Here is a 27684-nt window from a genome sequence, read left to right as displayed (position 1 = left end):
TCAGTGTCACCCTGGGCTGACAGACGACACGCCCAGTGGCTCTTGTACTCTCGGGCTGGGAGGGCTGCAGGAGAGGGAGGGGAAGCCTGGTCCCACTTAATAGTGACTCCCACCGGCTGATTTCAGGACCTGCAGTCAATGGCCTCTGAGTGTTCTGCCCAGTCCCCTTTGGCACCAGGTGGCTCTTCCTGGGGCTGCGCGTGTGTTTGGGGGGATGTTGATCACACAGGTCCTGCCAAGAGAAAAATTAACTTTGAAAACCAAGCACTGAATCAATCTGTGCACAAACACCACTCGAGGATGAGCCTAGCAGAGCTCTGCCCTGCTCCCTCTCCCTGGCATGGCCCCCACACCGAGGCAGGGAGAGCGGGAACTGGCTGGATCCCGGACGTGCCCACATACGCCCAGGGAAATCTCAGTTGGCTGAGTACTCTCGGGATCCTGAGGAGTGCAAAGGACCCAGCTCAGAGTGGCTGGAATGGAAAAGCACTCAGAATCCTTTGGGATCAGTTCATTTGTGGGGTGCAGCGCCTCGCCCCAGGGGTGTCCCACTGACTCGCTCGAACCTTCCCCCCCTTGCAGGGTGGGGATGCCGGGACGTACACCTGCACTGCAGAAAACTCTGCTGGGAAAGCCACGTTGCAGCTCCAGCTCGCCGTCCACGTCCCTCCCGCCTTCACAGAGCAGCCAAGGGACCGGACGCTGAACAGGGGCGAGAGACTGATCCTTGGCTGCGTGGCGAAGGGGAACCCGATGCCCCGCATCACCTGGACGGTCAACAATAAACCGGTCAGAGGTGAGCGGGGCCAACTCTGCCATAGGAGCGATGGGGGCTGGCATGGAAGGATGGGGGTTGGATCGGGGGAGGCAGAGAAAGAAGGGGCGAGACCCCATGTGGTGGGAGGGGTAAGAGAGCCGGTGAACTAAAGGAGAGTGACCAGGGGGCTGCACTGGGGTCTCTTTGAAAAGGCCCCAGAGATGCTGGTAGCAGGGGGCAGACCTAGCTGTAGGTTATTGTGCAGGGCTGTGTGTGGGAGGGAGTGCAGTCGAGTGGTTAGAGCAGGGAGTTGGGGCTTCTGGGTTTTAGTCTGGGTTCTGACACTGGCTCTGTCTGAGTCACATGACTTCTCTGAGCCTCGGTCTCCCCACCTGTAACACAGGGCTAAGAAAACCCACTTCACAGGGGGGCAAGTCGCAAGACTTAATTAGCGCGTGTTCCTACCGCACTGAGCTCGCTCAGCGAGAGGCGGTGGAGAGGGACGTGCTGCTATTTTCATCGTCCCCGGTGGGGCTGCCCTAAGAAGAAGGTTTTGAATACGTGGAAAGTGTGGCCATTTTGTCCAGGTCCTGCCGTTCCTTCTGGGAAGTGAGGGGATCAGCCCTGGTCTGTGTCGCTCACTCCCCCCCAGGAGCAGAAGGGAGAGCTGGACTCCAGGGTGTGGGCTGGGGACCTTCCAGCCCCTTCCCCATTCACCTCTTGGTCCCCAAGGGCTTGGCGTGGCTGAGTGGGCAGGTACCTGCATGCTCCATGGTACCATGCACTGGGGAGCTGTCTCCACTGTCTGCCCGCCAAACCCTCCCGTGTGGCTTCCCTTTGGCAGCGGGCATCTGGGAGCAGAGCGGGCAGAGCACCCTGCAGAGAGAGGCCGTCACCAAGGAGGACACTGGCACCTACGCCTGCGTGGCCGAGAACGGTGTGGGCAGCGTCAAGGCCGTCGGGTTCGTCTATGTGAAAGGTACCTTGGCAGGTGGGGGCGGCTCGCTCATGGAGCGCTGAGAGGAGGGGGTCTGGTCTCGGCCTGGAATAGCGCCTCTGTGGTCAGCAGACCCCCCTGCATCCACACCAGCGTCACAGAGCCCAGAGCCTGGCCTGGTGTCTGAAGGCCCTGGCCGTTCCAGGAGCGCATAGCCCAGGCCGAGCAGGATTTTTGTCTCTAACCCATTCTCCTTCCCCAGAGGCTCCGGTCCTCCGTGGCGAAGTCAGCGCCTACCAGGTGGAGCCCCTCGGGGGCAACGCCCTCCTGAACTGTGAAGCCCACAGTGACCCTGCCCCAGTTATCCACTGGAATAAAAACGGGCTCCCGGTGATGGGCAGCCCCCACCTACGCCAGCTCCAGAACGGCTCGCTGGCCATCTACGGGACGGTGGTGAGTCACAGTCCCAGCACGGGCTCCCTGTAGACAGGGGGCTGAGGACTGCAGGGGTGTGTGAGGAGGAGCTTGGGTGTCTTCCCTTTTCTCTCTCTTCGTTTGTGCTGCCAGATTTTTCCTTCCCTCCTTTGAGTCTCATGGCTGGGTTAGATTGGAGCAGGGGCTAGCGAAAACTTGGAGTGCTCTGCATAGGGGAGAAGCTGCCTGTGAACAAGCAGGGTCAGCCACAGGAGCTGGGATCTCTGGACCCGCTCACCCAGCGGAGGTGTACTCGGGAAGTAACTTCTCCCTCTGAGGAACTAGGGCACCGATTTCTTCGCTGGGCCAGCCTCTCCTTTTGTCGCTGGGGGTCATGACAGGATCTAAAGAAATTCTTCACTCTCTACCCTAACTCAGAACAGAAGCATTCTCTGTGAGGAGAGGCCGGCGGATAAGGCCCAGGTTGATCTGGCGTCTGTCACTCAAGAGGCCCTAGCTCCGGCTCTGCCATGCTCCATCTGCAGAGGCTGGATGGGGCATTACGTGTTGGCCACCAGTTTGTATTAAAGATGAAGGGGCTTCAGTCTGCCCAATGTTATGCTAGTTAGCTGCGCCCCTTGGACTCCTGGGAAGTCGTCAGTGCAGCCCTGCCTTGAGCAAGGTAGGTGATGCATCTGCTTTCCCTCCTCCCAGAGCGACGACGCGGGGCGTTACAAGTGCGTGGCGGAGAACGAGGTGGGCACGGTGGAGAAGGTGGTCACCCTCGCCCTGCGGAGTGAGTGTCTGTCCGCATTGGCCGCCTCGGTAGTTTAGTCTCACGGATGGTGTCGGCCTCATGCCTGCGGTGGGGGGAGGGGGAAAGGGGGGCAGTTGGTTTGCAGGGGAAATGGCCGAACTGATCAGTTCCCTGCCGTTGCCCCAGGCCTTGGGCACTGGTGCACCTTGGTCCCTCCTGTTCTCTGCCTCTGGCACATAGTGACATAGTCTGCTGAGGCCTGACATGCTTTGGGCCAATTCCAGCTGTTGGGTAAAGTGCACAGGTGCTTGGTGGTGCAGGGGCCGGGGATATACGGGAAGTCAGACGCAATGATCAGGTGTCCCTTCTGGCCTTAGACTCTCTGACTCAGGAACTCTCCTCAGGATGTGGGCAGAGGACTGAGATCAAGAAGAAAAAATGACCGAGCTGTCTAGTAGCCCCACTGAGGGAGAGGATCAGCCTCATAAAATCCCCTGGGGCCTCAGAAATCCAATGTGAATGTGTGTGAACATCTCTCTTGGAAGAGTCCAGGTTACATCTGAGAGAGACGCTAGTGTCTGACCGGAAGCCCCTCAAAATAATGACGGGTGGAGCTACTCCACCTCCTCTGAACTCTGGGGCAATTCAGAGCTGGATGTCAGAACTGCTATGCCGGTCTCAGCTCCATGAGCACACATGGACTCTGCCGGGCGTCGGGTGCTGCATTGACCGGGTGGTTTCCCCCTTGTGTTCTAGGTGCCCCTGTGTTTAGTGTGAAACCTCAAGACGTGGCTGTGAGTGCTGGGGAGAGGGCGCTACTTCACTGCCAGGCTACTGGAGAGCCAGCCCCCACAGTGGAGTGGACCCGGGAAGAGAAACCCCTCCAGGAGAACCACCGAGTCCAGATCCTAGCCAACTCCACGCTGCTGATCAGTGCCGTGGAGGAGGTGGACGCGGGACTGTACGAGTGTGTTGCACGCAATCTGATGGGATCCTCCGTCGTCCAGGCCTTCCTGACGATGCGAGGTACGTGCCCCAGGGGCTGGAGATCCTGCGTGAAATGGGGGAGCCTTTTAGTGCCCTCTACCCTCTCCGCACACCGCAGGGCACGACTGGTTGCTGGGAAGGCAGCATGGCTGGAGGGGGTTGAGCAAATAGAATTTACAGCCAATATGATTCTATCTCCCCCTCCTGCCCTAATGGACAGGCACTGGGCAAGCTGGGGCAGTTGGTCCAGATGCTCTCTGCCCTGTGGAGGGGGCTATGGCCAGCACCCCTGCTCCTGCATCCACCCGCCCCCTCAGTCCGGCAGCAAGGCCTGCGCGGGGGAGGATGTGGAGGTATGCCCGCCCCTCAGTGCCCTGGTACAAAGCACAGCTCTGAGAGGTGCCTCTCCCCTGTGCGTGCTGGGGGCAGGCTCTGGCCTGAGGGACGCTGGCCAGTGGGAAGAGAGGGTCCCTGCAGACCTGGGAGCTCCCTGACCTGGTTTCTCTTGGCCTGTCTAGGGGTTTTACAGCAGGATTTTCATCAGCAGGGAGCTGTAATGTGTGTGTAGCATTTGCAAATGTGTATGGAGGGCCCTGCGCCCCACTGAGTGCTCCCAAGAGAACACGGATGCTAATAGCAGGGGCCTTTGTCTATCAAGTGGGCTCGCCATTTCCCAAATTGGGGCAATGGGCAAATAGTCTCTTGTCTCCAGCCGTGGCCAGTCCTCGATGCATAAGACGGAAGGAATATTCCACCCCTCCTCCTTTGCAAACACAATAAAGCAGCTGGGGTGGGGAGGAAGTTCCTGGTTCCGCCTGCTGACTGCTGAAGCGTTAGGACTCACAGGTGTGCTGCTGCACCAGCCCTTACCCTGGATACCCTGTCTGGTGTAACACAGGCATTATGCTTATTCCTAGAAATAGCTAATATCTCCCCCTGCAGCATCCTGCAGCGCTGAGTTGCACGGGTTAACGACGTGCTGTGTCAAGATGTATCCCTATTTATCTGTTTTAAACCATGTTGCCTTTTAATTTCATTGGTTCTTTTCCCCCCTTGTCCTGTACTGTGGAACGGCACCGAGAGGTGGGGCAACGGACCTCTGTGCCTCTCTTTGTTTTCTATCCCGCCACCTCTCCCCGTACTCTTCTCCTTTGCAAGCACATAGCCCTGGGGTGGAGCTGAGGGAATCTTGAAGCTGCATTTAAGCCCCTGTGCCACGAAGCCGCAATGAAGGCTTGTATCCCCGGCTCCTCCAGCCCACAGCAGGCTGGTCATTCCCATTTGAGTTTTACTGAATCTAGCCGGAGTGATTTGATTCTTTTGTCTCAGGAGACCTGCTAAATGCCCAGGCCCGGTGACTTCTGCTTTTTCTTGGTGAACAGATTGAAGAGCCAGATGAGACAGTCATGCAATTAGGCAGAGGAAGTATGTTGCAGTGCCCGGTGCATCCGTCTGATTAGCAGTAATAGGGGTGCCGGGGCACTGCCCAGACGCTTTACAGGAAGAGCAAATGAAACACACTGCAGAGAGAAACCCAGGCCAGAGATGGTCGTGTGCGGCACGCAGAGCAGACTGAATGGGACTGCGTGTGACTGTGCATGTGTATTAGTCTGTGGGCAGGCGTGCAAGGATGTGTGCGTGCATTTGTGGGAGCAAGGCTGTGGCATGTATACAGATCATCCAGATTGGCCCTATGGAATGTGAACCCCAGCTGCCCTAGGAGATGACTCCCCTTGCTCCGACAGTGACAAACGAACGCTGGCCTGATCTGTGCCTGACAGCTTGTGCAGCAGTGTATTGCAGCAAGGGGCAGAGGGCTCCTGCAGGCCAGGCTCAGGCTGCCCATGGTAGCTGGGCACCGGAAATGAAGCGGCGCAGGACGGGAGATGGGGATTAATGCCTCGCTGGCCAAGTGGGCCCTCTGCCCACCAGCTTGGGTCTCGCTGTGCAAAGAGATTTAGTGTGGGTCTCCCCCCTCATTCCGCCTTGTCTCCCTTCCCTCAGGAGAGCCCCTCAGAGTCCGGGGCAGTCTGATCGGCATCATTAACGACCGAGAATTTGGCATTGCCTCTCTGAACGCCAGCGTGATGGAGGATCCCCGCTCCGGCACGGCCACCATACGGAGCAGGATCGGGAATATCCCACCAGCTGTCGGTGCGTGATGCCCCGGGGATACGTCTTGTGTCAGTTACACCTACTACATGGCCAAGTAAATGGCAAGAAGCCGGATGTAAATCTGGGTGAAATACCCACTGCACAGTACACTTGCCTGTACCGTGAGTGGCATGGAGCGACTTAGCTGGTATTTTTTTACCAGCTCTAGTGGGATGTAGTGGATAAATGCTGCTGTTCCCACTCAGACACGTATGTAGCCAGTTGTCTGTTCCCTGGCTAGGTAATCCATCCCAGGTTTTAGAGAGACCCTCTAGTAGCACAAACTGTGTCCAGTCTGGGAGCTGGAGGGGGGGGGGGGTGACTTGATGACAGTCTGTAAGTACCTACATGGGGAACAAATATTTAATAGTGGGCTTCTCAATCTAGCAGAGGAAAGTATCACACGAGCCAATGGCTGAAAGTTGAAGCTAGACAAATTCAGGCTGGAAATAAGGTGTAAATTGTTAACAGTGAGAGTAATTAATCACTGGAATAATTTCCCAAGGCTCGTGGTGGATTCTCCATCGCTGCCCATTTTTAAATCAAGATGGGATGTTTCTCTAAAAGATCTGCTCTAGGAGTTATTTTGGGGCATTCGCTGGTCTAGGTCAGACTAGATGATCACAATGGTCCCTTCTGGCCTTGGGATCTAAGCTTGTGACTCCCCCGGTGGGTTCCTCGGGTGCTGTTGGGGAGGGAGCTGTTCCTAACAAGGGTTCCTGGAAGGGACCTGGGGGCTGATTTATGGGGGAGCCTAGCCCAGCACAGAGAGGCCTCATGCCGAGCGCCCCCTTTGGAGCACAGGGCTAGCAGGCAGGAACTCCTGAGTGCTCACCCAGCTACAGACGGGAGTCCCCCGTGTGAGCAGAACAGGGTTAGTACCTCCCTGGGATGAATGGCTCCAGACTGTTTGGAGCTGGGAATGCCATGCTGGAGCAGGATCATGATTATGATTCTGATTCTGCTGCCCCAATAAGGACCTTTGACCACATTTAATTGCTAAGGCCAGTGTGACCAATGCACTGGGTGGGGAGCTGGCTGGGATTCCAGGGCGCCTCTCCCCAGAGCGCACAGCTACTCCTCAGGAGAGCCCTGACTGAGATGGGACTGAGCCTCGTGCCCTTCCCTGTACCTCCCAGGGCTGCTGATGAGAGTCCTGGTCACCATCATTGCTCCGATCTACTGGTCCTTTGCGCGTCAGAGTGGCAGCGCCAGGAACGGCTTCTCGCTGACCAGCGGCGTCTTCAGGCAGGAGTCGCAGGTGGAGTTTGCCACAGGTGAGGAGGCAGGTTTGTGTGTCCTGCTGAGAGCCAAGGGAGGGCGGCAGAGATCATGGTGCGGGAGTCCGTGGGGGAGCCTTGTTGGTAAGGAGGTTCCCTTAGGGCTGGGTGGGGGCATGGCATCAGTGGGGACAGACGGCCTGGGACAATGATCAGGGTGACGTCCGTGGCATATCTCAGTCAGCCAGGTATCACCCATAGCTCATAAGGAAGGTAGATTGGGGAAGGAAACCCTGCACTGCTCATTTCTCACCCGAGGGGGTCAGATAATAATAATAAATACCAGCCTCTTACACAGGGCTTGACATCAGTAGATCTCAAAGGAGGGCAGTATCTTTATCCCCATTTTACAGCTGGGGAAACTGAGGCACAGAGGGGCAGTGGCTTGCCAAGGTCACCCAGCAGGCCAGTGGCAAAACTGGGCATTGAATCCAGGGCTCCTGAGTCCTATCCTCTAAGGGTATGTCTACACTACAGGATTAATCCGAATTTATATAATTCGAATTTAGGAAACCGATTTTATAAATTCGAATGTATTCGGCCACACTAGGCACCATTAATTCGGTGGTGTGCGTCCAAGCTACCGTAGTAGCATCGATTTCCAGAGCGTTGCATTGTGGGTAGCCAATAACATTGAATTGCCAATAACTTCGAATTGCGGCCACACTAACCTTAATTCGGATTAACAGTACCGATTTTGACGCTACTCCTCTCGTCGAGGAGGAGTACAGAAATCGAATTAAAGGGCTCTTTAATTTGAATTAAATGGCTTCGTTGTGTGGACGGGTCAAGCGTTAATTCGAATTAAAGCAGCTAAATCCGAATTAAAGTCGTAGTGTAGACCAGGCCTAGGCCATGTTGCAGGGAGTACCTGGAGACAGCTTGGTGACCACTGCATGCTGAGGCTGTGCAAACCATTCACACCAAAACCCAAGACCCCAAGGAGTGCCGCCCGATTTCTGGTTTTGTTCTGTGCCAGCCGTCTCCACCGTGGTGCCTGAGGAGTCTAGGATGGCTCATGAGCCTTTGGAGCAGGGCTATGTCCCAGCCACCTCTGAGTGACCCACCTCTGCTTTAGGGGACCGACTTTGGCACAAAACTCTGTGAAATTTGTGGCTTCAACCCCACACTAGTGAAAACTGACCCCTTGGCCTGAGTTCCACGTGGGGGCTCTGGGTTCACTGGAGCCTGAAACTCCGAGGGAAACGGGCGTTCGGTGGCCAGGGATCTGGAGGGAATGGAAAGAAGAGCTGTTTGCAGGGCTCCCAGCCAGGTGGGGCAGCTCATTTCAGCGTCAGGCCTACCGAGCCCTTCCCAAGAGCCAGCGCTGTGACGTGGTGTGTTGCTGGGGTGGCCTGCGGTGCTCTGCAGGGAGCCTTGTGTCTGCAGAGCATGTGGTTGGGGTCAGAGACAAGCCTGAGCTGTAACTACAGATGCAAATACTCCCAGGTTTAAAAGTTGGCCGCAAGATCTTGAAATTTGCTACTGGGCCCATCCACAGCCCAGCTCTGGGCCCTTTGCAGCCTGGCTCGACCCCAGGTCTGTCTGAAATCATGGTGGGCTGGATCGTTAACTGGTGCGGACTCGCTGACCCCTGCTTGTCGCTGCAGGGGAACTCCTCCGGATCACGCACGTTGCCCGAGGCCTGGACGCAGGCGGGGCGCTTCTCTTCGACGTCGTGGCCAACGGGTTTGTGCCGGAGAGCATCGCTGAGGCTGCTGTGCTTTTCCAGGTCAGTAGGGAGCTCCGGGACACTGCCCACAGCCCCAGCCAGCACCTTGGCAGCCCCTGCTCCTGTTCGCAATGACAGCCGATGGCACAACAGCAGGTCCCTCGTCCAGGGGAGTCTGGTGGGCCCCGGTCCCTGACTGTCCCATCTCCCTCTTTCCCTCCCAGGATTTCAGCGAGCGCTACGTGCAGACGGGGGCCGGGCAGCTGCACGTGGAGTCTGTGCAGAGCTACTTGCAAGACGGGCTCCCGGTTCAGATCCGCTGCAACCACAGCATAGAGTACGACGCTGCTCTGGACCGGCAGCCTTCCCTGGTGCAGCACGTCCAGGCGAGGGCCGTCAAATCCTCCTTCAACCCAGCCTCTGAGGAGCTCCTCTTCCAGCTCAGCTCCTCCCTCCGCGCAGGTAACAGGAGAGCAGCCAGCAGTCGGTCTTCTCACGGTGAGCATTGCCCACTGAGAGCCCTGGAGTCAGAGTCCACGGGATGGACGGCAGCAGGACAAGCTTCTCCCAGGCTGCCCTGCTCCCTGGGCCGAGAGAGGGAGGCCGTTCCCCGTTGGCATGCCTAGGAGCTGGGTGATGCTGTGCTGAGGGCTCCTGTCCCCCGTGCTCCCCACGAGCCCTGCCTCACTGAGGTGCTGACGGGGCTCTCTTGCCTTCTTGTCTTTGCCGCAGAGGCGAACGGAGAGCAGTGCCCGCAGGGGTTTGCACTGGGCCCGCAGCAGCTGTACTGCATAGGTAAGCGCCATTCCTGAGGGGTGGGCCATGTGCTCCCCTCAGGCCGGGGCCCGTTCTCCATCCCCGCTCAACGCCAGGGCATTCTCAGTGCCTGGTGACCCGGGGGTGCCGCAGCTCTGTAATCCCCAGTGCTGCTAGACGTCTGTATGCTGCCTTTGACTGAGCTAGCAAGCTAACAGCAGCAGTGTCGGTGCCTGGCCACCCCAGTTCAATCCTGCCCGGTGCCCGAGGGCTGTACTGGGGGGGGCTGGCCCATCCCACGGCCCGCGCCTGGGCTGCTATTTTTAGCACACTAGCTGGCGTGTGTACGTGTACCCAGCACCGCCTGCAGTTGCATCTCCAGCTCCAGTGCGGCCATCCCCTCCCCCGGCTGCCGGAGGCAGAGCGTGCACCGCTGGGGGAGGTGGGCTGGTTCCAGGCTCTGGCCCCCCGTGGCCGGCAGAGGCAGTTACTAGATGTGCACATGCTCCCTGGGAGCCGCCCCAGCCAGGGTGAGGAGAGGTGCTGCACGGGGGCAGGAGGTGAGGTTGGAGCACATGCTGCAGCTCTCCAGAGGCAGTTACCCAGGGCATGGTTTCTGCTTCCCTTCTGCTCTGAGATGACCTCTGGGTCAGTAACCTCTGCTGAGGTGCCTCCTCCTCGGCCGTCTTGGCTTCGCCTGCCTCGGTGCTGAGGGTGGGGGCAACCGAGGCGTACGTGGCACATGCTACCCCAGGCTCTTGCTGGGAAGGGACGGTGACTCCTTTTCCCTCCATCCCAGATCAGAACGAGTGTGCGGCTGCGAAGAGCCCTTGTTCCCATGCCTGCCACAACTCCGTGGGCAGCTTCTCCTGCACCTGTTCCACTGGATACGCCCTGGCGCCGGATGGCAGGGAGTGCAGAGGTAAGGAAGGGACTACTCTCCAGCTTCCCTCCACCCACACTGGCCTGACCTCCCAGGGAAGCTGCAGGCCCAGGACAGGACAGCCTCTGGGTGTGAGCACAAGCAATTCGCCCTGCGCCCTCGCAGCATGGGAGCAAGCGATCCCAGCCACAAGGATCTCCGGAGCCTCCAGAAGCCCTTAAGTGAGGGAGAGGATGCCCCCTCGGCCTTCTCCCCAGGGCGAGGAAGGCCCCTTTCCCTAGAGGTGGTGGGTGCCCTTGGGAACATTAGGAGGCTGGGGACAGGAGCACATGCAAGTCTGGCCCTGGGAGCTCCCTTGGGGAACATAGCAGGGGGCTGCCCCATAGACCACTCGATCCTTCTTCTCTGGATGTCTCGGGGGGAAAGACCCCCCCCGGCATATTCAGCCCCCCCGTGGGAATGGCTGTGCGCCCTGCTGGGCCAGAGGTTGAAGGGCGCGGCGGCTGGGGGTCAGGCGATGCTGTTAAGCAGCCACGGGCAGTTTCACCGATCCTGCCCAATGGGAAGGAGACCGGCAGGAGGCCTCCCTGCAGAGAGGAGGGCGGAGGGTTTCTCTTGGAGGTAGCCTGGGCCCAGCAGCCCCTCTGCTGCCAGGTTCCGTGGGCGAGGGGGGTGAGGCAGCTGCACTGGTGCTGGGCTCTCTCCGCAGACGTGGACGAGTGTGCGCAGGGCACCCACGCCTGCCGCCCGGAGCAGCAGTGTGCAAACCTGGCGGGGGCCTATCGGTGTCTGATGCGCTGCGGGGCTGGCTTCCGGCCGGCTGTGGATGGAGTGGGGTGTGAAGGTAACGGCCCCTGGGCTCTCCTGCCCAGCCCATGGGGAGGGAGGTTCCTCGGTGGATTCCACACGTCGCGTGGCTCGCGCTCCTTCCCTAAGGCTCTCCAGTGGGGCATTCCAGCCTGTGCCAGGGGCCCGATGGATGGCCCAGGGATGAGTCCTCTGCCTTGTGGGACAGGGGCAGCAGCAGGGCCAGCTCTCCCCATCCTGCCCCGCCTGGGGGCCCCCTTAGCAGAGAGGGGAGTTAGTCTCAGTGAGCCCAGCCAGGGAGCCCTTGATCGGCCCCATGCTCGGTACAGGCCAAAGCGGAGCAGGAGGCTGGACACAAGACAGGTCCCAGGCAGTGACCAGGGGTCAGTGATCTGGCGTCTCAGCCCATGATGTGCGAGGAGGGCCATGGCTTTAGCTGCTGCGTCGGGACTTGCCCGCCGGGAGACCTGTCCTCTCGTTCTCCCCACAGATCTGGACGAGTGCGCGGAGGGATCCCACGCCTGTCGCTACAACCAGATCTGTGAGAACACGGTCGGTGGGCACCGTTGCACGTGTCCCCGCGGTTACAGGACCCAGGGCACCGGCCGACCCTGCTTGGGTAACACGGACCTGCCGGCCTTTGCCATGCAATGAGAAAAGCAGGGGAGGCAGCATTTCTGCTGGTTCGAGCCGGAGAGTGCGGGGGGGTGGGCCCCAGGACTCCTGGGTTCAATTCCTGACTCGGATATGGACTCGCTCTGTGACGCTGGGCAAGTCCGGAGACGGGTCTCGACCCCCCAGGTTGCTGCTGGAGTAACGCAGCTAGTTCTCCTCTGCCCAGTCCCTCTCACTCCGGCACCTGTAGAGGGAGCCGCCTGCTCTCTCCCCCTGCCCAGCGAGAGCGCCCCCTGGTGAGAGCAGGGGGGAAGGAGAGTCGCTCGGGAGGCTGCCAGTGAAGCTTCAGGAGGCGGGTGCTTGGGTGGTGGGTGTGAATGCTTTGCGCTGGGCCTTGTCCGTTCATGAACCCTTACAAGCCCTCTGCGGTGCTGGGAATCGAGAAGTGTTCTCTTCACTTTGTCGGTGGAGATACTAAGCTGTAGCTTGTTCAGGGTCACACAGCACGTTAGCGGCAGAGCCAGGAATAGAAACCCAGGCATCTTGACTCCCAGTCCCCCCCGCTCTAACCAGGAGACAGCACTGCTTCCCAGAGCCAGGGAACAGAGCCCAGGAATCCCGGGTTCCTATTTCCTGCTCTAGCCACTAGCCAGCGCAGCTTCTGCTGGGCTCTCGGACTCACGCTGGCTTTTCTCTCTCTTTATCAGACATAAACGAATGCCAGCGGGTACCTCCGCCATGTGCTTTCCAGTGCCGCAACCTCCAGGGCAGTTACAAATGCCTGTGCCCGCCTGGGGAGACCTTACGTGGGGATGGCAAGTCTTGCACTGGGCCGGAGAAGGCCGGAGGGAACGTGACGCGTGTCAGCAACAGAGGGACCCGTCTGCAGTGGCTCAGACCAAGTGGCCGATCGCCCGGGGGAGGCTATTACACCTGGCTCTCCTTCGGCCAGTCTGGTAAGGCCCTGAGCCCCGGCAGCCAGGCCCAGTGCCCGTCGGGATTCACCAGGCGCAACGGACTTTGCACTGGTAAGGCCACGTGCTGCTGACCCTTGGCGCGATGCAGCCGGAACAGGCCCAACTCCGTCTTATAACCCACTCTCCTCGCTCCTCCTTCCCCTCTTCCTCCCTGCCGTGCCAGCCGTTCTGCGGCTCTACCTGCTCCCCCATGGAATTGGTCTCTCCGGGGCCGAGGCCTTTGGTCCCTCGTGGGGCTGGAGTGGGGCTTCCCTGGGCCAGATCCCCCCCCAGGAGGGTGGGTGAAGGGGACCGTTTGCCAGGGCCTTACGCCTTTGCGGGGTTGTTTCAGTGGCACGGTGCACCATGGTGGCTGTGCACTGAAGGCTCGGGGGCAGTGTCATGCTGCACGTGGGGCTGGAGGTTGCCCCTCGCGGGGAGGGAGGGGGGCACAGCAGTGCACTGAAGTGTGCCAGACTTGGAATCTCTCCTCTCTCTTCCCCCCTCTTTACACAGACCTTGACGAATGTCAGGTGCGGAACCTGTGCCAACACGAGTGCAGGAACACAGAGGGCAGCTACCAGTGCTTGTGCCCGGCCGGCTACCGGCTGCTGCCCAATGGGAAAACCTGCCGGGGTCAGTGCGTGCGTGTGTCACTGTTCCAAAGCGTGTGTGTGTCCGTCCATCGCTGCCACTTCAATAATGTAAACCCCAATCTCCTCCCTTTCTAAACCCTGGATTTCACACCCGCCTCTTGCTGCTCCAGCAATATCCCCACCAACTGCCAGGCTCCCACACTGCGTGCATTGGGCTGCACTTTTCATCTCCCAAGCAAAGGGGCATCATTGTAGGGATGTCAATGGAGCTATGCCAGGGCTGGATCTGGCCCATTAAATTCCCATGCCTCACAATGGCGCTCTCAGCTTAGTATCACTGTGTAATAGTCCGGTGAGGGGGTTTGCGCCCTCTTAAGGGCCGTCGGGCGCCAGGCCGCCTCACTACACGGCCGAATCAGCCCTCGGTGCGGGAGGTCTCGGGGTTCCTCCCCTTAGGCCGGGGCTAAACAAAAGGCTCCCTGCGGCTGCAAGGAGCTCCAGCCCTCAGTCAGGGCGGGGCAGTATGCCAGTCCTAAGCTCCGGTTCAGGCAGCCGGAGCTGAGCACTTGCCCAGTCAAATAAGCCCGTATGCTAGCTCAGGGCGGGGTAATACCCCAGGGTTCAAGGGGCTCCGGTCCTGGTAGCGGGAGCGGAGCACTCACAAAGTCAGGAAGCCCCAGCCCTTAGTCAGGGAGTGAGCAGGCAGGTAACCGCAACCCAGGCCCTGGGTCAGGGCGGGCTGCAAACAATCCGTCTCTCTGGGGCCCAGGCCCTTAACCAGGGACTGGGTCAGTGGGTGGCAGCCCAGGCCCTAGGTCAGGGCGGGGCAGTAAGCAGCAGTTCTAGGCTCAGGCCCTCAGGTAGGGGCTGAGCAACCACACAGTAACAAAGTCAGTAGTTTAAGCCCAGGCCCTCAATCAGGGCAGGGCAGCAAACACACAGTACTTCAGGGCTTAGGCCCTCAGGCAGGGAGGAGGAGAGACTGCCACCCGGCGTGGCAGGGGGGAACACAGGCCCACCCACTCCACTGTGTTCCAGCCCGGGGCCCTATCCGCAGCAGTCCGTCTGCCGCAGGGTCAGTGGGGATCCTGCCCGCAACACACTGACATAGGCTCGGGGTCTGCTATCCCCGGGCTACTTCCCATCCCCTCCTCCATGGGTACCTGCTCCTCGCTGGGCTCGGCAGCGGGGTCCCACACCATGGGCTCCTCGAGTTGCTGGGGGCTGTCTAGGTCGGGCCGCTCCTCCGGTGTCGGGTCCGGCTCAGGTTCGGGTGGCCCCTCGGGGTACCGTGCTCAGGGCAGGCTCGGCCAGTCCACCTCGGGATACCTTCCTTGGGGCAATCTCGGCCGGTCCACCTCGGGGTACCGCGCTCGGGGCAGGCTGGGCCAGTCCACCTCGGGGTACCTGCCGAGCGGGAGGTTTGAGCGGCGCTGGGTGTTTGGATGCCTGGTTCTGGGGAGGCTCGGTCCGTCGGCGTCCAAGTACCGGGCTCGGGGTAGGCTCCGTCTCGCAGGAGCCCGAGCAGGAGCGTCTGTCCTCTCCGGCCGCTCGACTCCAACTGAGTGTTGGGGCCTGGCTTTTATACTTCCTGTCCCGCCCCTTGACTTCCGGGGGGCGGGAACAGGTGGTGGTGGCTCCGCCCACTTGAATGGCGGTTCTAGTTCCTCTCTCTCTGGGGCCGTCGGGAGCCAGGCCACTTCACTACACACTGCCACCAACTCATGGAGCAGGAAACAGAGGTGATGTGACTTACCCAAGGGACACAGTGCATGGCAGTGGCAGAGCCAGGCTTAGAACTTCGTGGTTCCTATGCCTGGCCTCAAGCCACTAGCCCACAGGGCCATGGTCCTCCTGCCCCCTCTGCCAAGCCATTGCTTAGGAATTGCTGTGGTGCCCCCGTGGGGCTATGTTGCTTCCTGGACCCAAGTGCAGTATGGTCATGCACGGTCTGCTTTGGGGGCATGTTAGTGACTGGGCGGGTGCCTGCTGTCAGCAGACTCTGCAGCTCACCCAGCGGGTAAAATGGAGGCGCTTCGTTGCAATGGGCTCATGGAGAAAGCCCTTCGCTCTCCAGGGTGCAGCTGCTCGCCTGAAGGCCCGGAGGGGTGTGATACAATGAGCAGCAGAGCCCGGCCCCACTGTCTCTCCTCACCCCCCCCCCCTTTCTCCTCTGCAGACATAGATGAATGTGCAGAGGGGAGGATTCAGTGCAGCCCGAACCAGCTGTGCTTTAACACGCGGGGAGGCTCCCAGTGCCTGGACACACCCTGCCCCGCCGGCTACAGGAGAGGCTCCAGCCCAGGGTAAGGTTTGGGGGGGGAGAGAAGTTCTTTTTGGGGGGGCGTACCCAAGCAGGGCAGCTGTTCCTCTCCTCCTGGCGTAAGCAGCTCGCCAATGCTCTTCTCCACTCTGCTGCCAGGTTGTGGGGGGTGGTCAGGTCCTGGGCACAGACTGGCACATGCCCATTTCAGGGCATTAATGATACTTAGCACTTTGAAGGGGTAAAGTGCTGAGACTTGCCAATTCTGACCCCCCCACACACACAGTTTTCCGAGTGGGGGAACTGAGGCACAGACTGGCTCCGTGGCTTGTCCAAGGCTGTCCAGCGAGCCAGGCTTAGAACCCAGGAGTCCTGGCTGCCAGCCCTACGCTCAGACCGTGCGACCTCTCCTCTGCGGAGCTGTGATCTCACCCACGTTCTCTGCCCGTTCTCGTGCAGAGTGTGCTTCCGCCGCAGCTCAGGAGGCCCCTTCACCCTGCAGTACGAGCTGCTCACGCTGCCCTTTGGCATCCCGGCCGGCCACGACGTTGTCCAGCTCACCGCCTCTTCTCAGGGGAGCCTCCTGCAGAACCGCACCGTCTTCACTCTGCTGGAGCAGGACCCGGGCAGCCCCTTCGCCCTCCGGGACGAGAGAGGCCAGGGCATCCTCTCCACGCTGCGCCCACTCCACGCTGCCGGCGTCTATCGGCTGAAGGTGCAGGCCCTGGCCCATGGCGAGCAGCGGGCATGGAGCGTCTTCCTCATCCTCATTTCTGTCTCGCCCTACCCCTACTAATGGCAGCCAGGGGGCGCTGGGAATGGGCAGAGGAAGGGGGAAGGTGCTGATCCCACGCCCCAAACCCCACCAGACATTGTCTCCTTCCCCTTCTGTTCCTGATTCCATCTCCCGTAGGGGGCATCAGCTCAGTCTGAGATGAGCTTCTCCCGTTGTCCCCTGTGTGTCTCCCTGGGATCCCCAAGCCCTGTTGCCTGCAATCAGCTCAGTGCCCTGCAAGAGGTTCCCCCTGATCCTGTAAAACTCCCCTCCCTTGGCTCCCAGCTAGGGTTGCCAACCCTCCTGGATTGTCCCGGAGTCTCCAGGAATTCAAGATTAATCTTTAATTTCAAGATTGTGTCATGTGATGAAACCTCCAGCAATACGTCCAACCAAAACTGGCAACCCTACTCCCAGCCGTATGGCTCAATCCCTTTGTGAGCTAAATTGCCTTGACCCCGTGGGATGGTGCCAAGGCAGTTTGGAGGCCCGCAAATGCTGACCTCTCATTGTCTGGACTTTGCACCCATCGCTTCACCTACTAGCTCCGCAGAGGAGCATGTGCTTGAGGCACTGGTTCATGCAGTGTCCTGCAGTGCTCCGCTGTGGTGGAGGGGTGAGGGGCGTAAACATCAGATGCTATTGGCACTAGTCTCTTGCAACATGGGGCTGGCCTTGGGCCTGCTATCACATGCGGCTTTTAAGCAAACAGAGCTGCCTGCGTGGTCTTGAGGTCAATCAGAGCTGAGATACCGAGAACCTGGGAGGGAAAATCACCAAGCGGCTGTTAGTCTCCTTGGCTTTTGGCTCTCGGGTGGAATCACAAAGCCTGTGACTCGCCTGAGATAGACACTGGAGACACCGGGCCATTGCTCTTCTTTTCCATTTGTATCAGGGTAGCACCTAGAGACCCCATCTGAGATCACAGCCCCATTGCTCAAGGGTGGGAGAGGAAATGGAGGCCCAGAGAGGTCACCAGCAGGTCAGTGCCTAGGTCTCCTGAGTCCCCATCCAGTGCCCTGTCCATGCATTGAATGCTCAGGTTCGTACTCCCCGGAGAGCTGAGATGCACGTTTCAGCCTTGCCAACGGTGCAGAGGTTTGCTAGCGTTGCACAGGTCCCGGAGCCAACTCGAGGCCAAGCACACACTGTGCAGTCTTGGGTGAGGCAGATGTTTAAAAAGCCTCCGAGCTGATGTGGCAGGGCTGGGAAGGGAGTTCCAGGGCTGAAGGGTTGGTAGGTAACCACATATTAAAAGGTTAGTTCCCTCGTGTTCAGTCTTTGTTATAATCAAACTGGTTTCTCGGCACACTTATTTATTTCTGGTTTTGTACCAAATAAAGATGATTTCGTGAGTAAAACAGTCGTGTTGTTTGAGGGCATCGTCCTCCTGCACTGCATGACTGCTCTGCGGATTTTGGACTGGAGCTTGGGGCCTGATTCTGCTCTCCGTCCCTGCAGCCAGCTGCTGCTGAACTCAGTGGGGCAGGATCTGACCCATTGTCTCATTCGTATCCTCCATTCCAGGCGTCCCCATCGGCTTTGGAGATTAGACACCACCTAGCTCCTCTACAGTGCTTTTCATCTGTAGATCTCAGAGCGCTTTACAATGGAGGCCAATGTCATCTGTCTCCAGTTTATAGATGGGGAAACTGAGGCACGGGGAGGTGAGTGACTTGCAGGACTTAATTTGTAATGAAAGAGGTGCCAGGGCTCAAGCATTTTTTTTTACATTCATAACTGATGCAGCAAGTCCAGAGGCGCCAGGGCTAGGACCTGCCCGGCCCAGAGGCGCCGGGGCTAGGACTTGCCCGGCCCAGAGGCGCCGGGGCTACGAACTGCCAGGCCCAGAGGTGCCAGGGCTAGGACTTGCCCGGCCCAGAGGTGCCAGGGCTAGGACTTGCCCGGCCCAGAGGCGCCGGGGCTAGGAACTGCCAGGCCCAGAGGTGCCAGGGCTAGGAACTGCCAGGCCCAGAGGTGCCAGGGCTCGGAACTGCCAGGCCCAGAGGTGCCAGGGCTCAGCTCTGGCACAGATTAAGCCCTGGTGACTTGCTCAAAGTTATTCACCTGCAGCAGTGACAGGGCACCAGTCATCACGTACCTCACAGCTTGATCCTGTACTACTGGCACCAATGAGAGCTGTGTCAGTGACCATGGTAGATGCAGGATCAGGCCCTAGGTGCAGTTATGACCTCGGGGGGGGGGCGGCGGGGGGGGCAGGAATAAGCTGCAGGAACAGATGGGCTCTGGAGATACAAAGCTCCTTTCTCCGTTCAGTGATCTTTATCTCTGTTTCTGGGGAGGGCCCCCTCGTCAGGTCAGAGGGCACAGGGCTGTCTGCTCACAGTGCTGGGGGCACTGACTTTAGCTGTAGCGCTGTGCTCAGCGCCAGTGAGGGGGTGCTGGGTCCCGTGTAGAGGTGACCTGCAATGGTAATTTGAAATAACTGGGTTTGTGTGATGGAGCAGGGAGGTGGAAAGAGTATCCTCCCCACTTCTTGTGTGTTACCATAGCAATATCAGCAGAAGGAGCTCCTGCTCTGGGGACCTCTTAGGATCATCAAGGGGTCAAGTTGGGACCATCTGAACGAGGGAGCTCCCCATAAAGAGGAGAAGGTGTTTGGACATCTCACGCCCACCCAGAGAGTGTCCTTGTGGGACTGATCCCCACTCATTTGAGTCAATGGAAAGAGGCCCGTTGGCTGCGGCAGTATCGGCTCAGGCTCCGTAAGAGACGGGATGCTTAAAGCCTAGCCTGGAAATTGCACACAGGACGATAGCTGGGCCGAGCCCTGGGGTGAAGGGGCTGCAGGGAAAGACCAACGTCTCTGCTACAGCTGGTACTGTGCAGAGCTCTCCTGCAAACGCAAAGGCCCTTTGCCTGCTTTGTGCCTGGTGCTTTGCATTGACCTAGCTGGTGCTCGGTCTGCTCAGGCCAGGCCTCATTTTAGAGCGTGACCTGAGCGCCGATAACCTGACCCTGACCCCAGAGGGTGGCATTGTTTTCAGACCTGACCCAGACCTGCGTCAGCAGCACCACACCCACTGCCTCATCCTTGGGGCTTTGGCTGGGGAGAGCTACCCGTTCCCTGTGCCTGCGAACAGGCTCTGCCCGCCTCCTGCCTGGGGGATCAGCGTGGTAGCGGCTGCTTGCCCAGCTCCTGCTGGACACGCTGGGCAGCACCTGCATGCCCAGCTCCTGCCGGCGGCACTGTGTGCGCTGCAGAGGGAGCGGCGCCACGACTGGCCGGCTCTCTCCCTCTGCAGCTGCAGGAGCTGGGCACTGGGCCGACCCTCCGGGCAGGGCGGTGATCAGAGATGACCCAAGCCCAAGTCAGGTGGTTTTCAGCCCCCACCCAAAGCTGATGCTTGGAATCAGTTCCCAGCAGGTTCGGGGGCTTGCTAGGCTCTACTCCGTTGTGCTTCTGTCCCTGCACAGGGCCTGACCTGGGCTAGGCAGCACTGCCCTTTGCGATGTGCTGATCCTCACACGGCGCTGGCTCCCAGTTCCCCCATGCCCTTGCTAAGCGGGGAGGAGGCCATGTCCTTTGAAGTCAAGTGACCCAGTCATGAGAGAACTATTTGGATTTCAAAACGCCCCCTCGTGATGTGGCCCCGCCCTGTGCTGCTGTCCGGCTAGGTGGGAGCTGGGAAGTTTGGAGCTTACATGGGACAGGCTTGATCCTGCCTCAGCTGGAGCCATGTGAATGAAACCAGTCGCTTTGCTTCTGCAAACGCCTCCCTCTTTCCCAGTCACCTGACCCACCTACTCCCCCGCAAAACCACCACCCAGACCCCCGTGTAATGCATAACATCGTGCCTGATAACATCGTCTGACCCTGTAATCTCCCAGCCCTCAAGGATACAGCAGGGCAGGATTCAATGTGACTGCAATCATTTGTAGCAGGGGGAGGGTGTCTCTCGTTCACCACTCCCTCTTCTAGACCTTGCTGGTGGTGTGTTGCTGGGACAAGAGAGGCAGCCATATTCCAGAGGTGGCTGCATTCAGCTGTGGGGAAAGCCCCTCTGTCTCGGGGGAACCCAAGCTTTGCAATGTGCTGGGAACGTGGGTGCCACCTACCTCATTTTGCCTAAAACAGAACAGGGTGAAATTGCTCTCCTCTCCAATACAGAGGGATAATCTGCAGAGCCTGCCGGTCCCAGCATCCACTGTACCATCTTGGGTTTAAGGGGTCGGCCAAATGGATCAAACAGATGTTCCTAGGGGTGACTGAAGGCTAAATATTTAACCTGGGGATTTCCTGCTTTAGTTTCAAAAGGGAACTGGGCATTTCCCTCAACCTCCCCATGGCAGCGTGAGTCCTGGACCTGGTGTTGCCTAAAGAATTGTGCACTGAACTGGGATTCAGGAGAGTTGGGTTCTCCCACCTCTGCCACTGGCCTGCTACATGACCGTGGGCAAGTCACTGTACCTCAATTTCGCCATCTGTTAAATGGGGATAATGATACTGCCCTGCTTTGCAATGTGCGTTGAGATCTACTGGTGATAAGAGCTAGGTGGTGGTATTAGTATTGGTACAGAAGAGGCCTCGTTTCCTGATGTGTCTGGTGCACCAGGTTGTGGTTAAATGGAAAACCAAGAACATGTGAAATTAACTACACTCATCAGTCAGGCATCAAGACGCCATCTCCCTAAAGACTTCCCAATTGTGTTAGCTCGTTGTCTTGGAAGACAGCTGAAGACGTAGTCTGCAAGGCCCTTTGCTGGCAGAGAGCGGCAGGAAGCCGGGCTTGTCCCTGGGGATGTTCCTGTCAATATTTCATGCAGCAAAAGGACATTTCTTTCGCTCCATGGACATTTGATTTAGTTCCTTGTTTGCTTTGAAAGATACTGCAGAGAAGTCAGTGCTGGTGAAAGGCGCCTGATCGACGTCCCTGGAGGCTGGAGCTGTCTGGGGAAGAGGGACAGCATGGCCAGGGGCACAGCAAACTTCCCGTGCGTGGCCTCATGTTCTCATCTGGCCACTGACCTGGAAGGCGTCACCCATAAGGTGTGAGACTAGAGCTCAAGTTCAGAGGCCCATGCAGTCCTTTGGCCCCTCTGCTCAGCTAGGGGCAAGGGACAAAACCACAACCAAAGTACCATGGCTAGTGTGGACACACTGAACATAAGAAGAACATAAGAATGGCCATAGTGGGTCAGACCAAACGTCCATCCAGCCCAGTGTCTTGTCCAGGGCCGCCCAGAGGATTCAGGGGGCCTGGGGCAAAGCAATTTCGGGGGCCCCTTCCATAAAAGAAAGTTGCAATACTATAGAATACTATATTCTCGTGGGGGCCCCTGCAGGGCCTGGAGCAAATTGCCCCACTTGCCCCCCCTCTGGGCAGCCCTGGTCTTGTCTACCGACAGTGGCCAATGCCAGGCGCCCCAGAGGGAGTGAACCTAACAGGTAATGATCAAGTGATCTCTCTCCTGCCATCCATCTCCACCCTCTCACAAACAGAGTCTAGGGACACCATTCCTTACCCATCCTGGCTAATAGCCATTAATGGACTTAACCTCCATGAATTTATCTAGTTCTCTTTTAAACCCTGTTATAGTCCCTAGCCTTCACAACCTCCTCAGGCAAGGAGTTCCACAGGTTGACTGTGCGCTGTGTGAAGAAGAACTTCCTTTCATTTGTTTTAAACCTGCTGCCCATTAATTTCATTTGGTGGCCCCTAGTTCTTGTATTATGGGAACAAGTAAATAACTTTTCCTTATTCACTTTCTCCACACCACTCATGATTTTATAGACCTCTATCATATCCCCCCTTAATTTCCTCTTGCTGTGCTGGCACGAGTGCTACCCCGTCACTGAAACTACCCAGGCCTCAGGGTTTGCACACTTGAGCTAGTCAGGGTTTACCCCAGCTGGAAGGTATCTTCTTGCTGTCATCAGCAATGTCCTGTGTCATTGCAGAATAGCCCTGTGCTGCTGCCTTCTCATGGACAAGTCCCTAGCCCGCAGGCCCTTACAGCAGCATGCCCAGCAATTGTACCATGCTGGCTGACAATGACGAACGATTACTGCAGTTCACCAGGGCTAATGGGAGCGGGCACAGGGCTGCCAGGCTCCTTGCAGCAGAGAACAAGAAGGGCTGGGTTGTCAGTTGCATTTATCTTCATGAGGATTCTGTAATGAGGAAAGCAGTCGCTAGTGACACTTTGTACACAGGGGAATAAACGACCCAGCGGGCTGTCAGCTGTTTAATAACTTGTGAGTTATGTTCTCAATCAAAGGATGCCTCTGAGGCGCAGACAGGTGCACATTCAGCTGGGAGGAAGGGGAAGAATCTGTGGGCTTGGATAGCTAAGGAAGAGTGGGTTTGTGGTTGATAATAAAATCTAGCACTTTTCTTCCATAGATCTCAGTGTCTTAAGGACGGTATTCCCATTTTACAGATATTTAAATCATATGTGTATAGCACATGTGATGCATAGCTATCAAAGTGCTTTACAGAGATAGTCTCATTTTACCGGTGGGGAAACTGAGGCATGGAGCGATTGTGACTTGCCCAAAGCAGAGGAGTGGGACTGAGAAAATCTGGGCTTTATTCCCAAATCTGCCACCGATTCACTGCACGACTGTGGGCAACTCACCGAAGGCTAAAATTTTCAAAAATAGACACGAATTTTGAGGGTCTCTGTTTTGACCAATTTAAGACAGCTAGGGCCTGATTTTCGTAGGTGCTGAGCACCAACAACCCAGGGGTTAAATTGGCCTGACTCCTGGTACCTTTTCCTAGTGTCTGTACCTTGTGGTCCAGAATCTAAGCTTTCTGTAGTGTTCTGTGGCCACAAAGCACGTCTCCGAACTGTGAATTGGGTGTAAACACTTGCAGTGATGTCTGTAGAGAGAGCCTAAAACTGCAAGGCTGATATTTGAAATAGCCACCTATTCATTTCACTTGATGTGTTAACTCCAGAGACTAATGATGACAAATTACATGTCCGTGTTGTTAACTATTACACCGGTGATCTCAGCATGCAAGAAAGAGGAGGGATGAACAGATACCACAGTGATGAACATGGAATAAAAATCTTGCCTGGTAGTACTATGAAGAGCTGCACAATCTACAATCTCATTTTGGATGTGGGTGGAGCCTGGATTGTGAGCAGAGGTTGGGGGAGCACCTGTTTGTTTTTTCCAGTTTGACACCGGCCCACCCCTCCAGTGGGAGCTGGTCGTGCCTAGCATCTCAGGAAGTCAAGCCCTATCTAATGTTGGCCATCCAAAGTGAATGGCCTCTAGAAAATTTAGGCCTTAAACTGTGTCAGGCTAATAATGCTTGTCCCCTTTGACAATCCATATGAAACGACAACAATTCATTAATCTCTGAGATTCTCAGCTGGAAGCTGCTATATGAGTATGGAGTGTTACTATTTTCCATATCAATTAGCAATGCATTTGCATTAAAAACAATTGTGCCAGTCCATGGAGAATAATGAAGGCACATACACTTAGTCATATATACACACACACAAACAATGATACACACACACAGTTCTGTTAGCCAGAGAGCTTGCATGGGGCTGTATTTCAAAATCTATATTTTTCTTTGGGGTGGATGTTCTGTAAATATTTTTCCATTACTATAGGTGCTGCTGGTCATTATTTACATTATGCCCTCAATCAGGCATCTGGGCCCTGTTGTGCTATCCTCAGACATCAGGTAGGTGCTGCCCCACAGAGCCTACAATCACCAGATGAGAGCCAACAGGTGGCTACAAGGCAGGCGGAGGCACACAAGGTACCAGAGACAATTCTGTTTAGTGTAATAAGCAATGGTCAGCCCGGGGAGAAGGGTCCCAAACTAGGTCCAGTAATAATAGTCAAGAAAATATGGAGCCAAGAGCGAACAGATCAATATTCTGCCAATGGCAGCAAAGGAGTTAGTCTTGTAGGAGTTTGTCACATTCACTATTTTAACAGCTGCTGCCGCCCATGTGCTGAGCCGTCTTCCCAGAGCTTCCCTGCCCTGCAGCTGGAGCGCTGAGCTGGGCCTGGCCGGGGGCACAGACTCCATGCTGCCCTTCTCCCTTGTGGGGTTAGCTTCTGAGAGGAGGGGGACGAGGAAGAGCCGGAGGGCAGGGCGGGGGCCGGGCTTTACTGGCGGTGCCTTTGTGCCGCTGGGGGGCCGCTTGCCAGAGGGCTCGGGGTCTGGTTTGTGCCGGGGCTCTGCCGCCAGCGGGAACAGCAGCATGGCCGGGGCCCGGGGCGCGTGTGGCTGATGGAGCCAGGTGCACACGAGCTTTCAGCGCTGGCCGGGTCCGGGGCACTCGGCTGCAGGCCGGGTCCGGGTGTCTTCCCGCGAGGCGCGGGCAGGCTCGGCCCCCGGCCCACCTGCGGGAAGGGGAGTCGCTCCCGCGGGTCCCACCCCCGGCAGGGAGACGCCCCCTCCTGGCCCCGCCCTGCCGCGCTTCATAACAGGGATGCAGCCGCGGCGCTTCTCCCCGGTACCCCCATCGCCTGATCGCCTCCCTGCGTCCGGAGCGGAGCCGGCGGCGCCTTTCGGGGTAATTCGGCGCGGGGGGGCACGCTGGGGAGGAGGGAGGTTACGGGATCAGCGGAGGGATGTTGGGGGGTGGAGATCCGTGGGGGGAGGCTGGCGGGGAGGGTCGGTGGAGGGAAGGAGGCTAGAGGAGAGGGATCACTGGCGGGATGCTGTGGGGTGGAGATCCGTGGGGGGAGGCTGGCGGGAGCTGGGGACCAGTGGGGCGAGGCTGGGCGGGAGTGAGGGTCAGTGGAAACCTGTGGAGGGGAGGCTGGCCGGAGCTGGGGACCAGTGGGGAGAGGCTGGGCAGGAGTGAGGGTCAGTGGGGATCAATGGGGAGAGGCGCAGGGGAGGGAGGCTAGAGGGATCAGGGGTGGAGATCCATGGGGACCAGTGGGAGGAGGCTGGGGGGTGGAGATCTGTGGGGACCCATTGGGGGAGGCTGGGGGGAGTGAGGGTCAGTGGGGACCAGTGTGGGGGAGGCTGGCGGGGAGGGGCAGTGGGGGAGGGAGGCTAGAGGGATCAGCAGAGGGATGTGGGGTGGTGGTGGTAGAGATCAGTGGGGGGGAAGGAGGCTAGAGGGATCACTGGAGGGATGCTGGGGGGTGGAGATCCGTGGGGGGAGGCTGGCGGGAGCTGGGGACCAGTGGGGCGAGGCTGGGCGGGAGTGAGGGTCAGTGGAAACCTGTGGAGGGGAGGCTGGCGGGAGCTGGGGACCAGTGGGGCGAGGCTGGGCGGGAGTGAGGGTCAGTGGAAACCTGTGGAGGGGAGGCTGGCAGGAGCTGGGGACCAGTGGGGGGAGGCTGGGGGGCGTGAGGGTCAGTGGAAACCTGTGGAGGGGAGGCTGGCGGGAGCTGGGGACCAGTGGGGGGAGGCCAGCAGGAGGTGCCATGGTGTGGAAGCAATGGGGGGGGCAGGTTCTGGTGAAGGGGACCCCTCTGCTTTGGTGCCCCTGCATTTTGTGGGGCTGGAGGATCAAACAGCCCCTTGCTCATCAGGAGGCAACACCCTGCTCCCTCCATCCCCGGCGCTGACTCCCCAGCACAGCCACCCCCCTCCCTCCTCAGCCTGGCTGCTGCTCTGTTGTTTTCCTTCCTTCCCTGTCAGTAAATGAAATGGACACAGTGGCAGGCAGTGAATTAAATAGTCAGGCTCCAGTAACTCCGCATGAGCCAGCCCATCTCATTTAGTGCCTTCTCACCTTATTGTTGGGCCTGGGTCTCTGCCAGGTCCTCGAGGTTGAGCTGAGGGGTGGGGTGGGGGGTACAGTCCCTCCCCACTGACCTGGGACGAGGTTTCAGAGGAGCGAAAACTGCCTAGAAATGTGACTGACGTGGGGAGAGGTGGGAGAGTTGTTCGGCTGGCTGAGGCAGGGTCAGGGAATGCCTTAGAAACGGTGCTAACAATTCCAGCTTCCGGCAGCATCATCGCCCTAGTCAAGGGCTTGTTGCCCTGGAACAACACTGTTCCCGGCCCCAGCAATAGTGATGCTTGTTGTTCTGTTTTGCTGCAGCACCTAGGAGCCCCAGTCGTGAGCCAGGGCCCCAGTGTGCTAGGCGCTGTATGCCCGTGAGCTGCCTTGTCTTCACTAGGAAATCATGGGGCGTGAGCATGTGTGGCTTTTTCTTCTAACACGTTAAAATCCTAGGCTGCAATTGTGGCCCCGTTGCAGTCAATGGAAATTCTGCCAATGGCGTCAGGATTTTCCACCCCTAGTGCAGAGGGGATAGTTGTAGGGTTAGCATGTGTTCATTGGTCCAGGTAAACCCTAGGGACTAGCTAATGGGTTAAAACACAAACCTCATTCCTGGTATAGATGTGGCCTTAAACTATAAGTTCCCTGGGACAGGAGCTGTCTCTTTGTTCTGTGTTTGTACAGCGTCTAGCACAGTGGGGTCCTGTGATGGGTGCATAGAGTGCTGCCACCACACAAATAACACTAGGAGAGGACGGTTCTTTCTAGTAGGGTATTTCCACCACCCACCCCGCCTCTCCCCTCCCTCCTTACTCTCCGTGCCAAGAGCAACTAGCCTGGCATAGTGCTGGGCAGGCAGGTGTGTCTGGAAGGCAAACACACCTGCCCTTGCCCAGGGCTGGTTATTGAAATCAACAGCTGTTTGACCTCACCCGACAGCCTTTTCAAATAGCCTGGGGAAGGCTCAACTATACGGTTTGCTGTTGAAGTTCCTGTAAGAAGGATGACTCGGGTCCTACGAAAATGGCTACAGAGCAATACGCGATGTTGAGAAAGACTTTCCCTTGATCTGGGTTTTGCTTTCCTTTTTCTCTTGATTTAATGTCCCCAGACATAAACTCCATGAAATGCAGGAAACACCTCTCCCTTCCTGGCCAGGCTCGGCTTTTCTTGGCATGATCCCCAGGGGCGAGAAGCTTTGGGTCACTGCCTCCTTGCAGGAAACTGTGGTGATCCAGACTGTGTAGAGAACAACCCTGCTCCAAATCTCTCCAACTGCATTTCCCTCACCCTTCATTAAGGAGGACAGGTGCATGAAAATCGTCCCTGTGTTTCTCGCAGTGTCTATGCAGCCTATTAGTATGAGTACCAAGGTGGGACCC

General features: G+C 57.9%; 2 protein-coding genes across 2 annotated transcripts in view; both read left to right on the top strand.

Moving 5' to 3' along the window:
• The window catches only part of HMCN2 (hemicentin 2), a 115084-nt gene extending 98454 nt beyond the window's left edge, over window positions 1-16630 (top strand). The window contains exons 82-98 of the mRNA XM_065418725.1: window positions 583-796; window positions 1602-1748; window positions 1957-2147; window positions 2823-2904; window positions 3622-3891; window positions 5857-6006; window positions 7146-7283; window positions 8897-9018; window positions 9183-9420; window positions 9691-9753; window positions 10514-10636; window positions 11307-11441; window positions 11895-12023; window positions 12727-13047; window positions 13492-13611; window positions 15751-15877; window positions 16294-16630. Of these exons, the coding sequence (XP_065274797.1) occupies window positions 583-796; window positions 1602-1748; window positions 1957-2147; window positions 2823-2904; window positions 3622-3891; window positions 5857-6006; window positions 7146-7283; window positions 8897-9018; window positions 9183-9420; window positions 9691-9753; window positions 10514-10636; window positions 11307-11441; window positions 11895-12023; window positions 12727-13047; window positions 13492-13611; window positions 15751-15877; window positions 16294-16630 (2907 nt within the window). The remainder of the gene's footprint in view (window positions 1-582; window positions 797-1601; window positions 1749-1956; window positions 2148-2822; window positions 2905-3621; window positions 3892-5856; window positions 6007-7145; window positions 7284-8896; window positions 9019-9182; window positions 9421-9690; window positions 9754-10513; window positions 10637-11306; window positions 11442-11894; window positions 12024-12726; window positions 13048-13491; window positions 13612-15750; window positions 15878-16293) is intronic.
• An 8434-nt stretch (window positions 16631-25064) lies between these two features.
• Window positions 25065-27684, top strand: part of ASS1 (argininosuccinate synthase 1) — a 78950-nt gene continuing 76330 nt past the window's right edge. Inside the window, exon 1 of the mRNA XM_065418794.1 lies at window positions 25065-25129. The gene's annotated coding sequence lies outside the window, so the exon portion shown is untranslated. The remainder of the gene's footprint in view (window positions 25130-27684) is intronic.

The sequence above is a fragment of the Emys orbicularis genome, chromosome 18 (genome assembly GCF_028017835.1).
Source record: "Emys orbicularis isolate rEmyOrb1 chromosome 18, rEmyOrb1.hap1, whole genome shotgun sequence".
Taxonomy (NCBI): Eukaryota; Metazoa; Chordata; order Testudines; family Emydidae; genus Emys; species Emys orbicularis.
This window is presented reverse-complemented; position numbering and strand designations above follow the sequence as displayed.